This window comes from Petaurus breviceps, unplaced genomic scaffold (genome assembly GCF_028583685.1).
Source record: "Petaurus breviceps papuanus isolate PSGF00001 unplaced genomic scaffold, PetGlider_PUasm1.0 90778, whole genome shotgun sequence".
In the NCBI taxonomy this organism is placed as follows: Eukaryota; Metazoa; Chordata; class Mammalia; order Diprotodontia; family Petauridae; genus Petaurus; species Petaurus breviceps.
This window is the reverse complement of record NW_027187343.1, coordinates 707,931-725,090: the sequence shown is the minus strand read 5'-3', so window position 1 is coordinate 725,090 and position 17,160 is coordinate 707,931. Positions and strand designations below refer to the sequence as shown.

The 17,160-nt window shown below is 41.1% G+C and overlaps 1 protein-coding gene across 1 annotated transcript in view; it reads left to right on the top strand.

The window, feature by feature from the left end:
• PARP1 (poly(ADP-ribose) polymerase 1) overlaps nucleotides 1-17,160 on the top strand; it is a 49,157-nt gene that overhangs the window by 29,163 nt on the left and 2,834 nt on the right. Inside the window, exons 10-21 of the mRNA XM_069069106.1 lie at nucleotides 570-812; nucleotides 1,735-1,803; nucleotides 2,512-2,644; nucleotides 5,062-5,257; nucleotides 6,192-6,320; nucleotides 8,390-8,473; nucleotides 11,068-11,190; nucleotides 12,462-12,590; nucleotides 14,171-14,269; nucleotides 15,057-15,209; nucleotides 15,651-15,778; nucleotides 16,291-16,352. Coding sequence (XP_068925207.1) covers nucleotides 570-812; nucleotides 1,735-1,803; nucleotides 2,512-2,644; nucleotides 5,062-5,257; nucleotides 6,192-6,320; nucleotides 8,390-8,473; nucleotides 11,068-11,190; nucleotides 12,462-12,590; nucleotides 14,171-14,269; nucleotides 15,057-15,209; nucleotides 15,651-15,778; nucleotides 16,291-16,352 — 1,548 coding nt within the window. The remainder of the gene's footprint in view (nucleotides 1-569; nucleotides 813-1,734; nucleotides 1,804-2,511; nucleotides 2,645-5,061; nucleotides 5,258-6,191; nucleotides 6,321-8,389; nucleotides 8,474-11,067; nucleotides 11,191-12,461; nucleotides 12,591-14,170; nucleotides 14,270-15,056; nucleotides 15,210-15,650; nucleotides 15,779-16,290; nucleotides 16,353-17,160) is intronic.

Sequence of the window (17,160 nt, the reverse complement as noted above, 5' to 3'; positions counted from 1 at the left end):
ATGTAAAGCCAAGAATAAACTCTTGAGGCCATCTAGTTCAACTCTCATTTTACAGATGATAAAACTGAGACCTTAGAGAGGTCAAGTGATTTGTCTGAGGTCTTAGATTATTGTTCATTTTTTAGTGTTTCTGTCTCATCTCTTCTTAGGAGGAGGGGACCGCCTTTTACATATTTTTTCCTCTATTTTTCACAATGTCTCACATGGTATCTTGCCTACAGTTGGTTAAATATTTGATGATGGAAAGTAAACTAGTTAAAATAGAAAAATAATTTTGACATTACTATAGTTGTAAAGTAGTGTTGAAGGAAAGGAAATGAGTATAGGAAGGAGAAAGGGATTGAGATTTTAACAAATGAAAAAAAGAGGATCTAAGAACCACCACCCTCATTTTATAGCTTTCTGGTTGAGCCCTCGGGAGACTGACTTGTCCAGGGTCACACAGGTAGCAAGTTCTCAGATTCCAGCACCTGTGCCCTTTCTGTCCTATAATGTTTTTATTTTCCTTAGAATAATTCAAATGTGGTTTTGAATTTTGATCTCAACTATCTCCTCATTTATTTAAACAGAGGAGGTTGAGAAGATGAATAAGAAGATGGAAGAGGTCAAAGAAGCCAATGTACGAGTAGTATCAGAGGATTTCCTCCAAGACATCTCTGCTTCTGGCAAGAGCCTCCAGGAGCTGCTCTCTCTGCATACCTTGTCCTCCTGGGGCGCTGAAGTGAAACAAGAAACTGTCGAAGTGAAGACAGGAGGGAAGTCCAGTGTCCCTTCTTCCAAGAAGAGCAAGGGTCAAGTCAAGGAAGAGGAAGGTGAGCTCAGAGAGAGGCGTCCTCAGGGTCCTGCCCCCAACACTGGCTTAGCTTGGCTCTTCTGATGTCTGGGGCCATGGTGGCTGTGCTGCCCTGCTGGCTCCTCAGTTTATGCACTTAGCCTTGGCCTAGTGCCACACAGCACACAGCTGGGTCAAGATAGGCTGTTTATCTAGTACCTAACTACCATCACATAATTTGAGAATTGGAAGGTTCCTCAGCAGCCACATAGTCCAGCCCATACTAGAAAAACTATCAGGGCGGCTAGGTGGCACAGTGAATAGAACACCGGCCCTGGAATCAGGCGGACCTGAGTTCATATCCAGTCTCAGACACTTAAAACACACACACACACATATATATACACTAGCCACATGACCTTGGGCAAGTCACTCAACCCCAATTGCCCTGCCTTCCCTCCTCCAAAAAGAAAAAGAAAAAAAAAGTATCCCCACTATAACATACCCAACAACAGGTTGACCAGCCTCTTGAAGACCTCTAAGGAATAAGAATTCACCACCACTTAGGCAGCCCACTCTACTTTGATAGGCTCTCATTGTTAAAAAATGGCATCAGGTCTGAATTTGCCGCTATGCTGTGTGCTTTCTCATTGTTGCTCCTGATTCTGCCCTTCGTTGCCATACAGAGCAAGTCTGAAGCTTGCTGTCCCTTCCCCTTGAGCCCTCTTTCCTCTAGCCTGCTCATGTCCAGTGCCTTCTACTAGTCCTCACGACTTAGTTCCAGTACCCTTCACAGTCTTGACTGCCCTCCTCCGGACACTCAACAGCTTACCCAATTCTCAGGAATTTGTTTTCATGTTAATGATACTGTGGCTCATTTTTAATAAGGTCAGGGAGGGTTCAGGCACTACCTTTTCCTGAAGCAGTCCCTCACTCGATACCTTTCTGTCTCTCCTTTGCAGGGACCAACAAATCGGAAAAGAAAATGAAATTAACACTGAAAGGTGGAGCAGCTGTGGATCCTGATTCTGGTGAGAGAAACTTAAAGGGCAACAGAACAGACTTTCTTTTTTTAAAGCAATCGGGGTTAAGTAACTTGCTAAAGGTTACATGGCCAGTTATTTCTGGGTGTGGTGCTAAGTATCTGAGCCCAGATTCGATCCCAGGTCATCTCGACTCTGGGGCCGGTGCTCTTACTGCGCCACCTGGCCACCCCCAGAACAGTCTTAAAGTAACAGTCTTGATGTAGCATTTGAGGAGGGGAAAATCTAAAAAGATTGCCTGAGAAATTATTTACTCTTCTGAATATGTGGCTACCTAATATTGTCTTTGTTTTCCTCTTCTCACCCCTCAGTAAGCCTATAGGATAGATAGTGAATTGTAAGTTGGTATAATTGAATTTAGTCATCATCATACCCCTTTAAGAGTGTCCTGCCTAGAATTCTTCCTCTTCCCCTTTCTTGGAGTGCATCCTTAATCCTGCATGGCAAAGGAGAAGTTTAGTGTAGTGGGAAAAAGTTCTGGAGTCCAGAGGAACTGGATTCAAATCCTAGCTCTCCCATTTACTACTTCCGAGGCTCTGGGCAAGTTACTTTTATGTTTTCTGGGTCTCCATATTCTTTACTCATTTATAAATTTGCAGGGGGAGGGAATTGGACTAGATGACAAGTGATTTCTGAGGTCCGGTTCTGTCTCTCAAAAACACCTTCTAGAACTGAGTATTTTGTCTCTTTGATCAGGACTCGAAGACTCGGCTCATGTACTTGAAAAAAATGGAAAAATCTTCAGTGCCACCCTTGGTCTTGTGGACATTGTTAAAGGCACCAACTCATATTATAAACTGCAGCTCCTGGAGGATGATAGAGAAATCAGGTGGGTTCTTGGGGTGGGGTTGGGCATGGCTTAGAGCAGTTTTTGGACTGCTGGGTTCAGTGAGTGTTTCACAGAAAAGAGAATCTGAGTTAGAAGTGCCGTCAGAAGCCCCATCTGAACCAAGAGTCCTTCTACAGTGTCCCTCAAGTAGTGGTCATCTGGCCTCATCTTCACTCGAAGACTTCTGGTGAAAAGGAACCTACTCTGTTTGGGGGCAATTCTTAACAGTTAGGAAGTTTTCCCTTCTATCAAGCCTGAACATTCTTCTCTGAAACATCTGTTCTGCGTTCGTAGTTCTGCCCTCTGGGCCCAATGAAAACAAATATGATTCCTTTTCCACATGACAGGGGTTCAAAAATTTGAAGACATCTGTTATTCCCTCCCTGATTTCCTTTTCTGGCTAAATATCTACACTTTATTCAACTTATCTATACCTTCTTATCCTGTGGAGTTCTTATCCATGAGTCCTTCAAAGAGGACCTCTCCCACATTTCCGGAGGCTTTCTACATATTTTAATATTAATTATGTAGGACTGTCCATTTAATAATTGCATTTATTATATAAAAGCATTTATATATATAACATTTAAGGCTTGCAAAGCTTTTGCTTTATAAGTATTATCTTCACTTCATCTTCCTAACAACCGTGAAAGGAAGGTGCTATTTTCATTCCCATTTTACAAATGTAGAAAGTGAGGCAGACAGTGGTTAAGTGACTTGCCCAGTGTCCCACAGCTAGTAAGAGTGAGGCCAAAGTTGAAATCGGGTCTTCCTGACTCCGGGCCCAGTCCTTTATCCACTGTAGCACCTCTAACTACATGGTTGACCTATTTGCTTTTCCAGTCTCTTGTATTTCTTGGATGCTATCTTCTATGTTGTTTTTTGTTTGTTTTTTCAGTAATCACTTGGTTAATATGCTACCTTCTGGTCACTGCCGATTAGATACATTGAAGATGTCGATGTTCTTTTGTACTATCTCTAGAATAATGTCAGTGTTGAAATGATGGATTCATAATTTGGAACTGTGCCCAAAGAGCTATAAAATTGTGTATTCCCTTTGATCTAGCAATATCGCTACTAAGTCTGTATCCTAGAGAAAGAATAAAATGGAGGAAGGCCCCACATGTACAGAAATATTTATAGCAGCTCTTTGTGGTGGCCAAGAATCAAAAATTGAGGGAATGTTCATCAATTGGGAAATGACCAAACAAGTTGTGGTATATGAATGTAATGGAATGCTATTGTGCTATAAGAAATGATAAGCCAGGTGGATTTTAGAAAAAACTGGAAAGACATAAACATGTACTGATGCTGAGTAAAGTAGAACTAGGAGAACATTGTAAACCATAATAGCAACATTGTGTGCAATAATCAACTTTGATAGACTTGACTTGTCTTAGTAGTGCAAGGATCCAAGACAGTTGCAAAAGGCTCATGATGTTTGAAAATGCTGTCCACACCCAGAGAAAGAACTATGGAATCTGAATGCAGATTGAAGCATGCTGTTTTCACCTTGTTTTTGTTTTTCCTTTCTCTTGGTTTTTCCCTTTTGTTCTGATTCTTTCACAACATGAGTAATGTAGAATTATGTTTATTACATGAATAGCCTATATCAGATTGTTTGCTGTCTAGAGGAAGGGAGGGAGAAAAAAAAAGACTTGAAACTCAATATTTTTTAAAAGTAAATGTTGAAAATTTTCTTTACATGTAATTGGGGAAAAAAATTCTATTTTTTAAAAGTTTTTAAAAGAAAGAAAAAAAATGATGGTCCTATCCCACTTGATAGATTTGCACCACTGGGGGCTGAGCCCAAATCTAATGTTCCACACTAGCTCCATGAGTGGTTTCTACAACCAAAATAAGCCCTTCTTAAGAGGGTAGGAATTTTTTCTCTAGCAGTTGTGAATCATGAGGAAGTTCCATAGGCCAGAAAGAAAAAGAGTTAATAAGTTCCAAGTACAGCTTTTGGGGTCCAGGAGCAAAGTGAACTAATGTGCCTTGGGTTCAACTTTATTTCTGGTTGTTTGGGGAGGGGGGGGTGGCATGCACCAGTAGCAGGAGTGACGGGCTTCTTGGGGTGAGGTTGAGGGGAGAGCTCTCCTAGTAGTCAAAAATAGCATTTTTAAGAAGTCCTTAGGCCAGCCTAACACAAATGGAAATTTAACTCCCTTGTGCTCTTTGTAAGCCAGCAGCCCATATTAAACATAACTTATTACTGACCTTGGATAGAACATGTTAGGGGGGGTAAATAGCTTATGAATTTTCCTAAACTTTTAATTGCCTTGCATTTTTTGTTGCTCCTGCTGTTTAGTAAAGTTTCTTGGAAAGTCTTTCCCCTCAGTACATGCAACTAAAAAATCCAGACCTTTTGATTCTGTTTTTGTCTCCCTCTCCATCTGCCCTGCTCCTCACTCCAGGTACTGGATATTTAGATCTTGGGGCCGAGTAGGTACTGTGATTGGCAGCAATAAACTAGAGCAAATGTCATCCAGGGAAGATGCCATTGATCATTTTTTGAAATTATATGAGGAGAAAACGGGCAACTCCTGGCATTCCAGCAACTTCACTAAGTATCCCAAGAAGTTCTACCCCCTGGAGATTGACTATGGGCAGGTAATCCTCTAATAGCCTTCCATCAGAAATAGTATTCCCTTCCTAAAGCTCAGTGAAGGAAATTCCATAGGAAGAGACATGGGAAGGAAAGCCTGGACAAGAAAATAATGCAGTCTGCGTTGATAAATCATTGGAGAGACCAGTGTCCCTAAAAGTGGTCAGTGAGGCATAGACCCCATCTCACTTTACAAATTAGGAGAAAGAAGCTTCCCAGTTCATAGTCCAGATAAAGAACTAAGAAGTCTGTCTGCCAGATTTCCTGACTTAGCTGTGAATCATAAATTTAAATCTAATGCTGGTCCCTGGTTCACAAGGCCTTAAAAGTGCTTTGTTCTTACTTTCCAAAAAAGAGAGGAAAGAAAATTTTAAAGTAGTGTTTCTGGTCTCTCTTAATAGATTGAGTTTTCTTCTGTACCTCTCTGTTTCTACTGGAGAGCTCTTAGCATTTCTTAAGAACTTTTTGTTTTGTTTTTATTTAAACATGCTTGTCTTTTTTAAATCATTCATTAAAAACCCTTTTTCTATTGACTGTGTGACCTTGGACAAAAGCCTCTTAGTACTTCCGGACAAATGCTCTTAAGATTTTTCAGACTACTAGTGCAGTTTGCTCCTTACTGTGACCCTGGTTGGGTCAGTGGCATCCCTACACCCATAAAATTGAAGGTCTGATGAATGGGGAGGAAGCCACTTAAGAACTGCAGGTTGGTACTTAAGACCTTAGATCTTTCTTGCCTTACCCCTTAAACAGTTGTCCAAAACCTGTAGCGGTCATTGTAATGTAAATGTTAGGATAGAATATCCTAGTCAGGATTATTTTTGTCCTCTGAACCCATTATAGATAGAGGTTGATTGTTTGGACTTTCTAAAGCATTGAGGCTTATTTCCTTCCCTGCTTTTGCTGATTTTATTTCCTGGTTCCCCCACCCTCCCCCAGGATGAAGAGGCTGTGAAGAAGCTGACTGTCAGTGCTGGCACTAAGTCGAAACTCCCCAAACCAGTTCAGAACCTCATCAAGATGATCTTTGATGTGGAGAGCATGAAAAAGGCCATGGTGGAATTTGAGGTTGTTGCATATTGTTAACTTTGGCCAGCCTGTTTGTTGACAAGGTTGTATGGCATGAGGGGCTGCCGGGGTAGTAGGCAAAAGACCGGCCGGTCTTTATTGGTTACTTCCCCTCCTAGTGTATAAGCAGTTCTAACACTGCTGAAAGTTACCTCTAGACTGAAATCATATGCCCAGGCTCAGTCCTGTATTTGTTTTGTTGTTTTTGCTTTTTGGAGGGCAATTGGGATTAAGACCTTGCCCAAGGTCTCACAGCTAGTTTTTGTGTTAAGTGTCTGAGGCCGGAGTTTGAACTCAGGTCCTCCTGACTCCAGAGCCAGTGCTCTATTCACTGCTGTATGTAGCCGCCTTCAGTCCTGTATTTGTGAGCTTCCTTTTAGGAATGCCTTCCTTTTAGGTAAAGAGCCTGAAGCAAAATGGAGCTTTTCTTACCTTAAGTCCCTTTAGGGACAAGAACTATGAATCCTTTGTATAGACTAATGTATTTCCCCACAGAGGTTGGTTTTAATATAAAACTGTATTCATGACTGATGTTTTAAACTGCTTGGAGACACACCTGAGTTCCTTAGTCCCTTCCCTTTTTACCTTATCTCTTCCTCTCTCCCTATTTCCCTTCCCTGTCCCCTCGCATCCTTTTTCTTTCCTCTATATTCTTTTGTTTCAGAAATAAAAAATTACCCTTTCCGTATCTCCCATTTGTTATGGGGGAAGTGTTTAGTCTGTTTTCCATTAAAGAGAATTGCTAGTCTAAATTGGAGATTAGATCAGCCCTGAGAAGAGCCAGTCACCTTACTAGCGGTGTGACACCTTGCATAAGTCACTTAACTCCAGTTGCCCTGCCCTCCTACCTCCAAAAAGGAAAAAAAAGAGAGAGAGAGAATAGCCAGTAACACATTTATTCCCTTCCTCCTTCAAAAAAATTACAGTTTAGGCCAATTGAATAGAAAAGGTGGCTTTAATTTCTTTAGTAATGTGTCTTCCCAGCACACTATGAACTGATTTGTATATCATCTTATTGAGACTGCTGTTTACAAGGTGGAACTGAAAGTGTCACCTTTGTTAGAGGAATTGCTCTCTTCCTGGATCCCACCCTTTTCCCTGAGTAGAAAGAGGAAGGAGTCTGTCCTTGCTTTAAGGTAGAAACTGAGCATCATTTTTCTTGTGCTTCTGTCATTGGATGTTTGACATTGCCCTTGGCAAATTCAGCCTGTTTGGCTTCACCTTGAGAGATATCACATAGCTGTGTGACTTTGGTTCACCTCTGGTCTTCAGTTTCCTCATCTGTAAAATTAGAATATAAATAATGTATTAAATCTACATCTAAAGTCCCTTCAGACTTCAAATTTTATGATCATAACTCTGATTTTGTAGTTATAGTCTCTGACTATAAAAATAGATTTGAAGCTATACTATACAGAGGCTAATCCACACAGCCCTGACCATGCTCTAAGATCTCCTATATTAGTAACAAAGATGCATATTACCCATCTTCTGGCAGAGAATCGTGGGCTCAAATTGCAGGATGAGACATATCTTTTTAGACATGACCAGTGTGGGGATTTGTTTTTCTTGACTTTGGAAGAAAAATCAAAACAGTGACTTTGTTTTTCCTTCTCATTTGTAGATAAAAGAGCTGGGTGAAATAATTGCTTGTATTTAATTTTGGAGGGGGAACAATTTTAAAAGTAAAATAAAACCTCGGTATGGAAAGAGCCACAATTTGGTCGACTCCAAATTTAACATTTGATGAAAACGATTGTGTCCTTTTCCATTGATAGTATCTTCTTTCAGACAACCTGAAGGCTTTTAGTAAGCTCCCAAAGCAAATGATGAACAGTATCCTTTTTTTACAGAAGACCTTAGGACTAGTTCTGTTGATTTGACATGGCACTTATAACCATATTCTTTGTTTCTGGTGGTAGACATCCTATCAGACATATGGGTCTTAATATCTGTCTCTCCAGACCAGCTGGAAATTCAACTTGGACATGTGTCACTTAAAGATTTATTGGTATCATTGCATAGTGTTTTAGGGAAACCCACTTGTAATGGAATGAATCTTTCATCAGATTGACCTTCAGAAGATGCCACTGGGAAAGCTGAGCAAGAGGCAGATCCAGAATGCATATTCAATCCTCAGCGAGGTCCAGCAGGTAAACGTGAAGCATGTTACCATCACATACCCATACCCTCTCCCCTTTCATTCACCTTCACTTTTCCAAGACATAGCAAGCATTTTATTAGACCTTAGTCACTCAGGGCTTCTGTTGAGCCACATCTTCATAGAAGTCAGGATTTAATTTGGAGCAGCAACAAAGTAGTGACAGTTTAACTTTTTAAGAGTCTTCTCAGTTAATTTATCTCAAGGAAGTTTCTATTAGGATGAAATTCAAGAAAAAGGAAAGATAATTATAAGAAATTTGGTAAACCTTTTTTTTTTTAAGTTAAAAGTTTACTGGAGTTTTTCATTTTCCCAGCCCATAAAAATGTTGGGTTTTTGCAAAGGTGTCCTTTTTTAAAGCCACCATAAAAGACCTCCCATCATAGTCTTGACCTTAGAGTTAGCCAGTTCAATTGTGCCTTTGTCTCCACTCTTGGATTCCTTTCTCCCTTGTCCTGCTGCTTATACTCAGCCCTGGAGCACTGTTACCATCCCCCCTCTATATTCCTACTCCTGTTCTATCAGTACCATTGGAGGGTATCACATAACTATGCCAACTGGATCAATTACAAATTTATATTAGCTAATCTCAGCTGGGCTCTCACAGCTACTCAGAAACCCTTTTATTCTGTATTGACTTTCTGTCACTGTTCCAAATAGTTCCAGAGCTTTTCTCTCCTCAGCCCACCCCACCTGCCCTCAGTTTATGATCTTTACTGAGAAAACAGCGATCGTTCATCACGCATTCCTCCTGTTCTACATCTTACACTGCCCTATATATTCTCCATATATTCATCTATTCTCTTCTCCTTTGTGGCAGCCTCTGAAGAAAAGGTCCCTTCTCCTTGTCAGGGCCAGCTGATGATCTCACCTCTTAAATTTCTCCCCTCTAGACTTCCCTGTTTCTGTTAAAGGCACAGCTACTTTCTTGTTTGTATAACCACAATTATCTGTAACTCATCTCTCTCCCCCACCAGCATGTCTACATTCTTCATATCTCACCCAGCCCCCTAGCTCAGGCCATCATCAACCCTGGGTTCCTGTAATAATGCCAGTCTCTCCCCCTCTCCAGTCTTCTTGGATGCAACCTAGATAACATAACCCTAAAACACAGGCCTGACCATAACACTCCTGTCATTCCCCTTTACTGCTAAAATAAAAACTTCTCAGCTTAGCGTTTAAGACCCATGACAGTCTGACTTCCACCTTCCTTTCCAGACTTAACTAAATATTACTCCGCCTTCATGCTCTGAACTGAACTACTTGCTGGCTTCGTGAATGTGACGTTCCACCTCTGCATTCACACAAGCTGTCTCCGTTCTCTCCCACCCACTGCCCCTCACTCCTTAATTCCTGGGAAAGAAAAAAATTCACCCCTTATCTTTCAGAATCTTTACTTTTCCTTCAATGATCAGTTTCACATCTCCCAAGTTGTTACTGTTCTCTCCTCCTTTAAATTACCTTGTGTTTAGCTACCTGTACATTTTATATTCCCAGGAGAGTGGAATGTATCTTGAGGGCAGCGACTAGTTTTTGTTTGGGGGGGTGGGGAGGAGGGGCTGTCTTTGTATCCCAGCACCTAGCTCAGTGCCTTGCCTTTGGTAAGTGCTTAGTAAGTGGCTGTTGAATTGAGCTGAACTAAATGTGGAAAATGTACCTTGCAGTAAAATCACAGTCTCTGTAGAAAACTTATCTACACTCGGGGTCCTGTTGTGAAGGGAAAAACACTCAGGCTCATCTCAGTGGATCCATCCCCAGGAAAGGACAGGGATATTTTCAGGAGATAAGTCTGGTAGTCAGTGGAGAGGATTCCCAGCAAGTGTTTGGACTGGAAAAAGAACTACTTCCTCTCAATGGCATCTCTCCTTGGTGTTAAGGACAGTGCCATCATCCCATTGTATGTCAGGGTGGGGATTTAGGAAGGGAAGAAGAAAGGGAGGACTGGGTCCAAGAGGCTATGCCTTGCCCAGAGTCACTGCCCACCACAATGCTGGTTCATTGAACCTTTCTCTCTCTACCAGTTCTTACCCTGGTGACCCAGCTTTTATTCATTTAGCAAGACTTATTGAACACCTCTGTTCATATTCCACCAAACAGATCTCCATCAAAGGAGGGCCAGGTTGCAAGTGTAATACAAGGTAACTTGCTTTAGACAACCAGTTCCCTGACTGAGAAAGTGGGCAAAGATTGAATAGAAGCCATTTAAAATGTACCTTCTGGGCATGTGAGCAATGGATTTGGCTTTTTAAAAAAATTTTCCAGAAAGAACTTTTACAAAAATGTCCAGTCCTCTGTATTCATTAATATTACTGTTAACTCCTTTCTTGAGTACTGGTTTTTAAAAACACACAGATGTTCTCAGAAACACAATATATGAAAGGTTAGTTTCCGTGTGGAATTTAGGTACTTCCATACCATAATCATCTTGCCCTCTACATAGACCTGTCTGAGGTAATATATTTTATGTCATATCCTTCCAAGCAGGAAGTTGAAGAAATGGGGTGGGGGCTGCTTAATAATCAGCTTCCTTTCCCTTTATCGTTCTTAACTATGTGTTACCTCCCTTTCTGATGTCTTCTCCTACAGGTGGTATCCCAGGGTGGCAGCGACTCTCAGATTCTGGACCTCTCCAATCGCTTCTATACCCTGATCCCCCATGACTTTGGAATGAAGAAGCCCCCACTTCTGAACAACATTGATTGTGTGCAGGTAAGGAAGAGCCCTTCTGGGCAGACAGGCTAGAGAAGACTGCTGACCCATGGTCCTTTGAAATCCTCCTCCACTACCTCCCACACCTATCGCCTCTTTTCATAGCAGATACATCTTAGCACTTAAATAAATAAGATGTAGATGACTTATTTATTGGTACATCAGACTCCACCTACTCATAAAGAATTGGCTGAAGGAAGAGTTAAGCTTTGTCTCTCTTGCCTTTCAAGACTGATCTTCCCAGAAATACCATGTATCTTAGGTAATCACATGTGATTGAATTAAAATCACTGGAGACCAGAAATCACAAGTAGGGAGAAAGATTTTTCTTCTTCCATCTCCTAGTAATAATGTGGAAAGCATTCCCTCCAAGTAGAAGACCAGCCAGTCAACAAACATTTATTAGGCATCTGCTATGTGCCAAGATCTCGTTGCAATACCGATTGTTCTCCCAACCTCAACTCCTCCCTCCTCTTCAATCCATTCACCACTCAGATGCCAAAGTGATTTTATTAATGCCTCGATTTGACCATGTCACACACAACTGTACTAAATAAACTCCAGTGGCTCTCTGTTAGTTCCAGGATCAAATAGAAAAACCGTGTTTGGCATTTCAGGCTCTTCATATTCTTGCTCCTTCCTGCCTTTCCTACCCCTTTATTCCCTTAATACACTCTACAATACATCAATGCTGGCCCCCTTAACATTTTTGACACATGAGACTCTCATATCCTGTCTCCATGCCTTTACATTTGGCTGTGCCCCATTTCTCCCTCCTCACCTCTGCCTCTTAGCTTCCCCCTTGCTTTCATCAGGTTCAACTCAGATCTCACTAGTCTCCCCAGCTGCTAGTGCCTTCCCTTCTGAGATTCTATCAGCGCTGTATGAATCTTATATATAACTGTCTATGTGCCTGCTCTCTCCCCTGTAGAATGTAAGCCTTTCTTTGTATCCTTAGTGCTTAGCACAGTTTCTGGTACACAGTAAGCACTTAGTTAATACTTGCTGCCTTACTTGGTTTGACCAAAATTAGTCCCAGGTAAGTGGTGACCTATTATTTTTTAGTTCTTATCCTTCTACATCTTCTTACACTATCAACTCAAGGCATGCTGCATTTTTCCTTGGGGAACTGTAACACTGATTTCCATGCAGGACAAGGTTGGTGACATATATATATATATATATATATATATATATATATATCTGTTATCTTTCACACCTATCAAAGTTCACATGGAAACTCAGTATCTGACCCATTTTTCATTCTCTAGGCCAAAGTAGAGATGCTAGACAACCTACTGGACATTGAGGTGGCATATAGTCTACTCCGTGCTGGGTCTGAAGATGGCAGCAAGGATCCCATTGATGTCAACTATGAGAAGCTTAAAACTGATATTAAGGTAACGGGTATCCCTTTTTTTTTTTTTTTTTTTTACTAAAGGGACTGGACATTTAACTGTATCATAACCCAGCCTGTCTCAGCAGTTGAAAAATTAGTTTCTCTTTACAAATTCAGCTCCCAAGCCATGGACTTAATTTTAATTAACCTTTAGAGTAACCTGGGGTCCCAAGTCCGTGAATAGATTTCATGGGGTTTGTCAGCTTAGGGAGAAAAAAATATGTCTATGTTTTCACTGACTTCTAAAGGAAACTTTATTTAATAAAAACATTATTTTGAGAAAGGTCCATAAATTTCAGCAGATTATCAAAGGGTCCCATGACTCCCAGAATGCCTTGATTTAGAGGGATCTCTAAGGTACTAGGTATTTAAAGGACATTTTTTGCTTTATTTCGTCCAGAGTAATAGTTATAAGTCTTTTTGTTGTCTTTTTTTCTAATTGGGTCTACCTATCTTACCCAAGCTAGAACTGCAACAGATACTTAGGGCCCCAGAAGCATTACTGATTAGTAGATTTATCTGCCTCTGTTTCCTGCATGGGTGACCCACACCCTCCTTAAGCGCTTGACTCACTGTGTTGATGCTGAATTTATTGTAGACACAAGATTGACTTAACCCATTACAGCTCAGAGCTCTAGCACTCCATCATGCCTGACTATGGATTAACTTCTAAAAGATATATACCTGTGTCTACAGAGCTTTGGGGGGAAATGTTGTCTCTTGGAAATCTGGAAGCTCTTGCATCACCTCGTATGGCAGCTATAGCAAACCTGCTAGTTGATAAGATTCTTTCTTTGAAAACTAAAATGGCAGGTATAGACAATCTTTTAAAAGTAACGTGTGATTCAGCCCTAGGTTGGCCAGTTACAGAACCAGAAAGATCATTGTCCCCAGAGTCAGGACTTGGGTTTTTTATAACCACATCCCTCCTACTTACTACTTCTCTATTGTTGGGCAAGTCACTAAAGCTCTCGAGCTACAGTATCTGCATCTGAAAAATAAGGGGATTGAACTAGATGGCCTCTGAGGTCCCTTCCAGCTTTTTTTTTTTTTCTTTGCTTTTTTGGAGGGCAATTGGGGTTAAAAGCGACTTGCCCAAGGTCATAGGGCTAGTTTTTGTGTTAAGTGTCTGAGACCGGATTTGAACTCGGGTCCTCCTGACTCCAGGGCCAATGCTCTATTCACTGCGCCACCTAGCCACCAACTCTCTTCCAACTCTTAACCTGGGATCCTTTGAGCTCATTTCTGACCTTTACTCCAATCCAAACTTGCTGTGACCTTGAACCAAGTAACATCACCTCTGTGTATTATCTTTCTTTTCCATACACTGAAATGTAGTACTGCCTATTCACGGGAGTGTTCTAAGAGGAATGATACAGTCTGGGACTAGAACCTAGCAATCCGGATTCCCCAGCCAATGCCTTTTCACCCATGGCACAAACTACCTCCCAATAAACTGTCCTACTTCTCAAAGAAGTACTGTTCTGAGCATCTTTTGATCAGGTCTCTGATCAGTCCTGGGCCTGAATTGGGTCGGTGGGTGGGTTCCTTCCTTCCCTTCATTCTGTGAGTCTCTTCCAGGTGGTTGACCAGAATTCAGAAGAAGCTGACATCATCAGGCAGTATGTTAAGAATACACACGCTACTACTCACAATGCCTACGACTTGGAAATTATTGATGTAAGAAACCATGCTACTTCCTTCTTCCTTTGATCAACCCCTGTGGGGAAAAAACAGTATATTGTACACAAGAGCATTTTTAGGAAATGACCCATCTTTCAGTTGAACAGAAACTGGGCTTCTTTTATTTTCCTTTTACTCAATTAAGAATTTGGTATCCCATTCAAAACCAAGAGTTACCAGAAAGCTAAAAGAATGTTTCTTTTTCAAAAACTTTCTCTTTATTTTCTATCCTTGATTATAGGGGCTGGCTCTCTCAATAAGAAGGTAGCTGGGAAGGATTATATTTGGATATAAAGTAATTTTAAGTTTCAAAAAGATATTTTATCTAGTGTTAATTTTATGATAAATAACACAGGTCAACATCCAGCCCTGATAATTCAAGAGAATAAGTAATTGGATTAACAAGTCTCTGTGAAGAAAAGTGAAAAGTTCAGAAAGTAACAGTACAAATAGTAGAAATCTGTAAACTTTGAACTTGACCATCTGGGAAAGATGACCTATGGGAAAGACTTTATTTAAACTATTGTAGGCAATTTAGAACCTCTTGATTTTTAAAAAGACTTCCAAAGGGAGAAATACCCCAGCTTCTTGCCCAGCAAACAGATAGGTTTCTATTAGCGGCTCTCCAAAATTTATGTTTTGTTTTGGATTTGAGAAAAGGGAAAGCAAAGAGAGGCTATCTTTGCTTTGAAGTAGCCTGACCCTTAAACTTGCAATTCATTCCTTGAGCTGTGTGACCAGTCAGAATTTCATCCTTTTGTCTCTTGTTAAATATTGCTTTTAGATATTCAAGATTGAGCGTGAAGGGGAAAGCCAACGCTACAAGCCCTTTAAGCAGCTTCATAACCGGCGGCTGCTGTGGCACGGGTCCAGGGCCACCAACTTCGCTGGAATACTCTCTCAGGGTCTTCGAATTGCCCCACCTGAAGCCCCTGTGGTATGTAGATAGCTGATCAGGAGTAGCAGAGGTTTTATTCAACAGTTTTTCTTCATAGGTGCCTCCAAGTGAGAGAGGGATGAGAGACCTTGTTTGAAAGAAAGCTTACATAGCTGACTCGAAGTGGGAAGGGACAGATATGAATGTGGTGACCAGGGCATCCCTTCTGTGCAGAAATCCATCCTGTAACCTAAACAGGCTTTTTTCTAGCCCCTGCTTGAACACTTTCAGTGAAAAGGAGCTTGGACTAATTCTTGACCACACTTCCATCCCCCACCCCCACCCTCATTCAATTGTATCGTTGGCCTAGAATTAGTTCTCCACTGAGAAGTTTTCAGCTTATTATGATTTGCTTTTGTTCTCTCATTTGTGTTCCATATGGTGCCGTGTTGTATACATAGTAGTGTCTCAAATCTTTGTTTGGTTTCTAACTCTTTATAGACTGGCTACATGTTTGGTAAAGGAATCTATTTTGCTGACATGGTTTCCAAGAGTGCCAATTACTGCCACACATCTCAGGGAGACCCAATAGGATTAATCCTCCTGGGAGAAGTTGCCCTTGGAAACATGTAAGTAACTTTAGTTTGGAGCCATTGAGATATGGTGGGCTAGATTGAAGTTAGTTAAACTTGAAGGAGAAATCCTTTTAAATTGCTGTTCCAGGTAAAGACTAGAAATTTCTTTTATCATTTGTTCCAAACAAGAGAACCTAAGGACCAGCTGGAAAGTTAGGAATGGGGAGTTGATGGGATTCTCTGCCTAGGCTGTCTTATGGTCTGCAGAGGAGGAAGGCTCACCTATCTTTGAATGGAAACTCCTTGAGGGCAGGGGCTGTTATCTTTTGTCTTTGAACCTAGCACAGTTTGGCATACTTAATCTGAACAAATTTGGCTACCTGGTCCCCATGCTTTATTAAGGTTACTGAGGCAGGGTATCCCAAGAGTCTTAAGGCAGCTTTTAGCTCTAATGGTTGAAAGCTGCACTAAGACTTTAGGGGACAGCCTGTATCCTTATATTTGGTGCACCTTTGTTCTTGAAAAGAGACTGAAAAATGCATTTTTCTCTGTGTTCTCTTGAATAGGTATGAACTGAAGCACGCATCCCACATCAGCAAGTTACCGAAGGGCAAGCACAGTGTCAAAGGTAATCTTTCGTGGGCTTCTGTTTTGCCAGTGGGGCTAAATTCTATTGCTAGATGTTCCGTAGCTCAAGACTGATAAGTAGCTCAGGGTTATTGAAATCTGTTCCTGGGCTAAGAGCAGTCAGTCATCTTTGTGATTTTGTCTAGTGGAAGAATTCCAAACTTGTGCTCAGGAGACCTGGGTCTCCTGCTTCTGACCCTTGCTAGCTGGGTGACTCAGGACACATCACAGCCTCTCTGACCCAGTTTCTTCATCTGTAAAAATTGCATGGTGTATGCACTGGCCCTTAAATTCAGGAAGGCCTGGGTTCAAAATCTTTCTCTGACCCATGCTGATTATGGGGCATAGTCTGTAGACTATGACATAGCTATAGTCATAGACCCTGGGCAAGTAGCTTCATCACTAAATGTCCAAACAAAGCTCTAGGACCATATCTCACATTAGTGGAAGGAGTTTACATATGAGTAGTTAACCATGAATGAGATCACAGAACCAGGACAAAAATAACAATAATTGTTCTGCCTCCCTTACAGGGTACTTCTAAATCTTTAAATGTTATAGAAGTGTTAGCTATGATTACCTCTGTGGTACTAGAGAAATGTGATACATTTGCCCATACCATCCTGTGGAAGCTGCTATTTTGAATCCCAGTTTTGATTTGGGAGAAAAGTATGTCATGTGTAACTTATCAAGAGTATGTGCTGGATTGCTAGTCTTTGACAAGGAGCGTGCTTATTTCTCACTTTGGTGGGAATGGATCTAAAAATTCAGGGGGGGAAATAGTCCAATCTAGAGTGTTAAGTATTAGG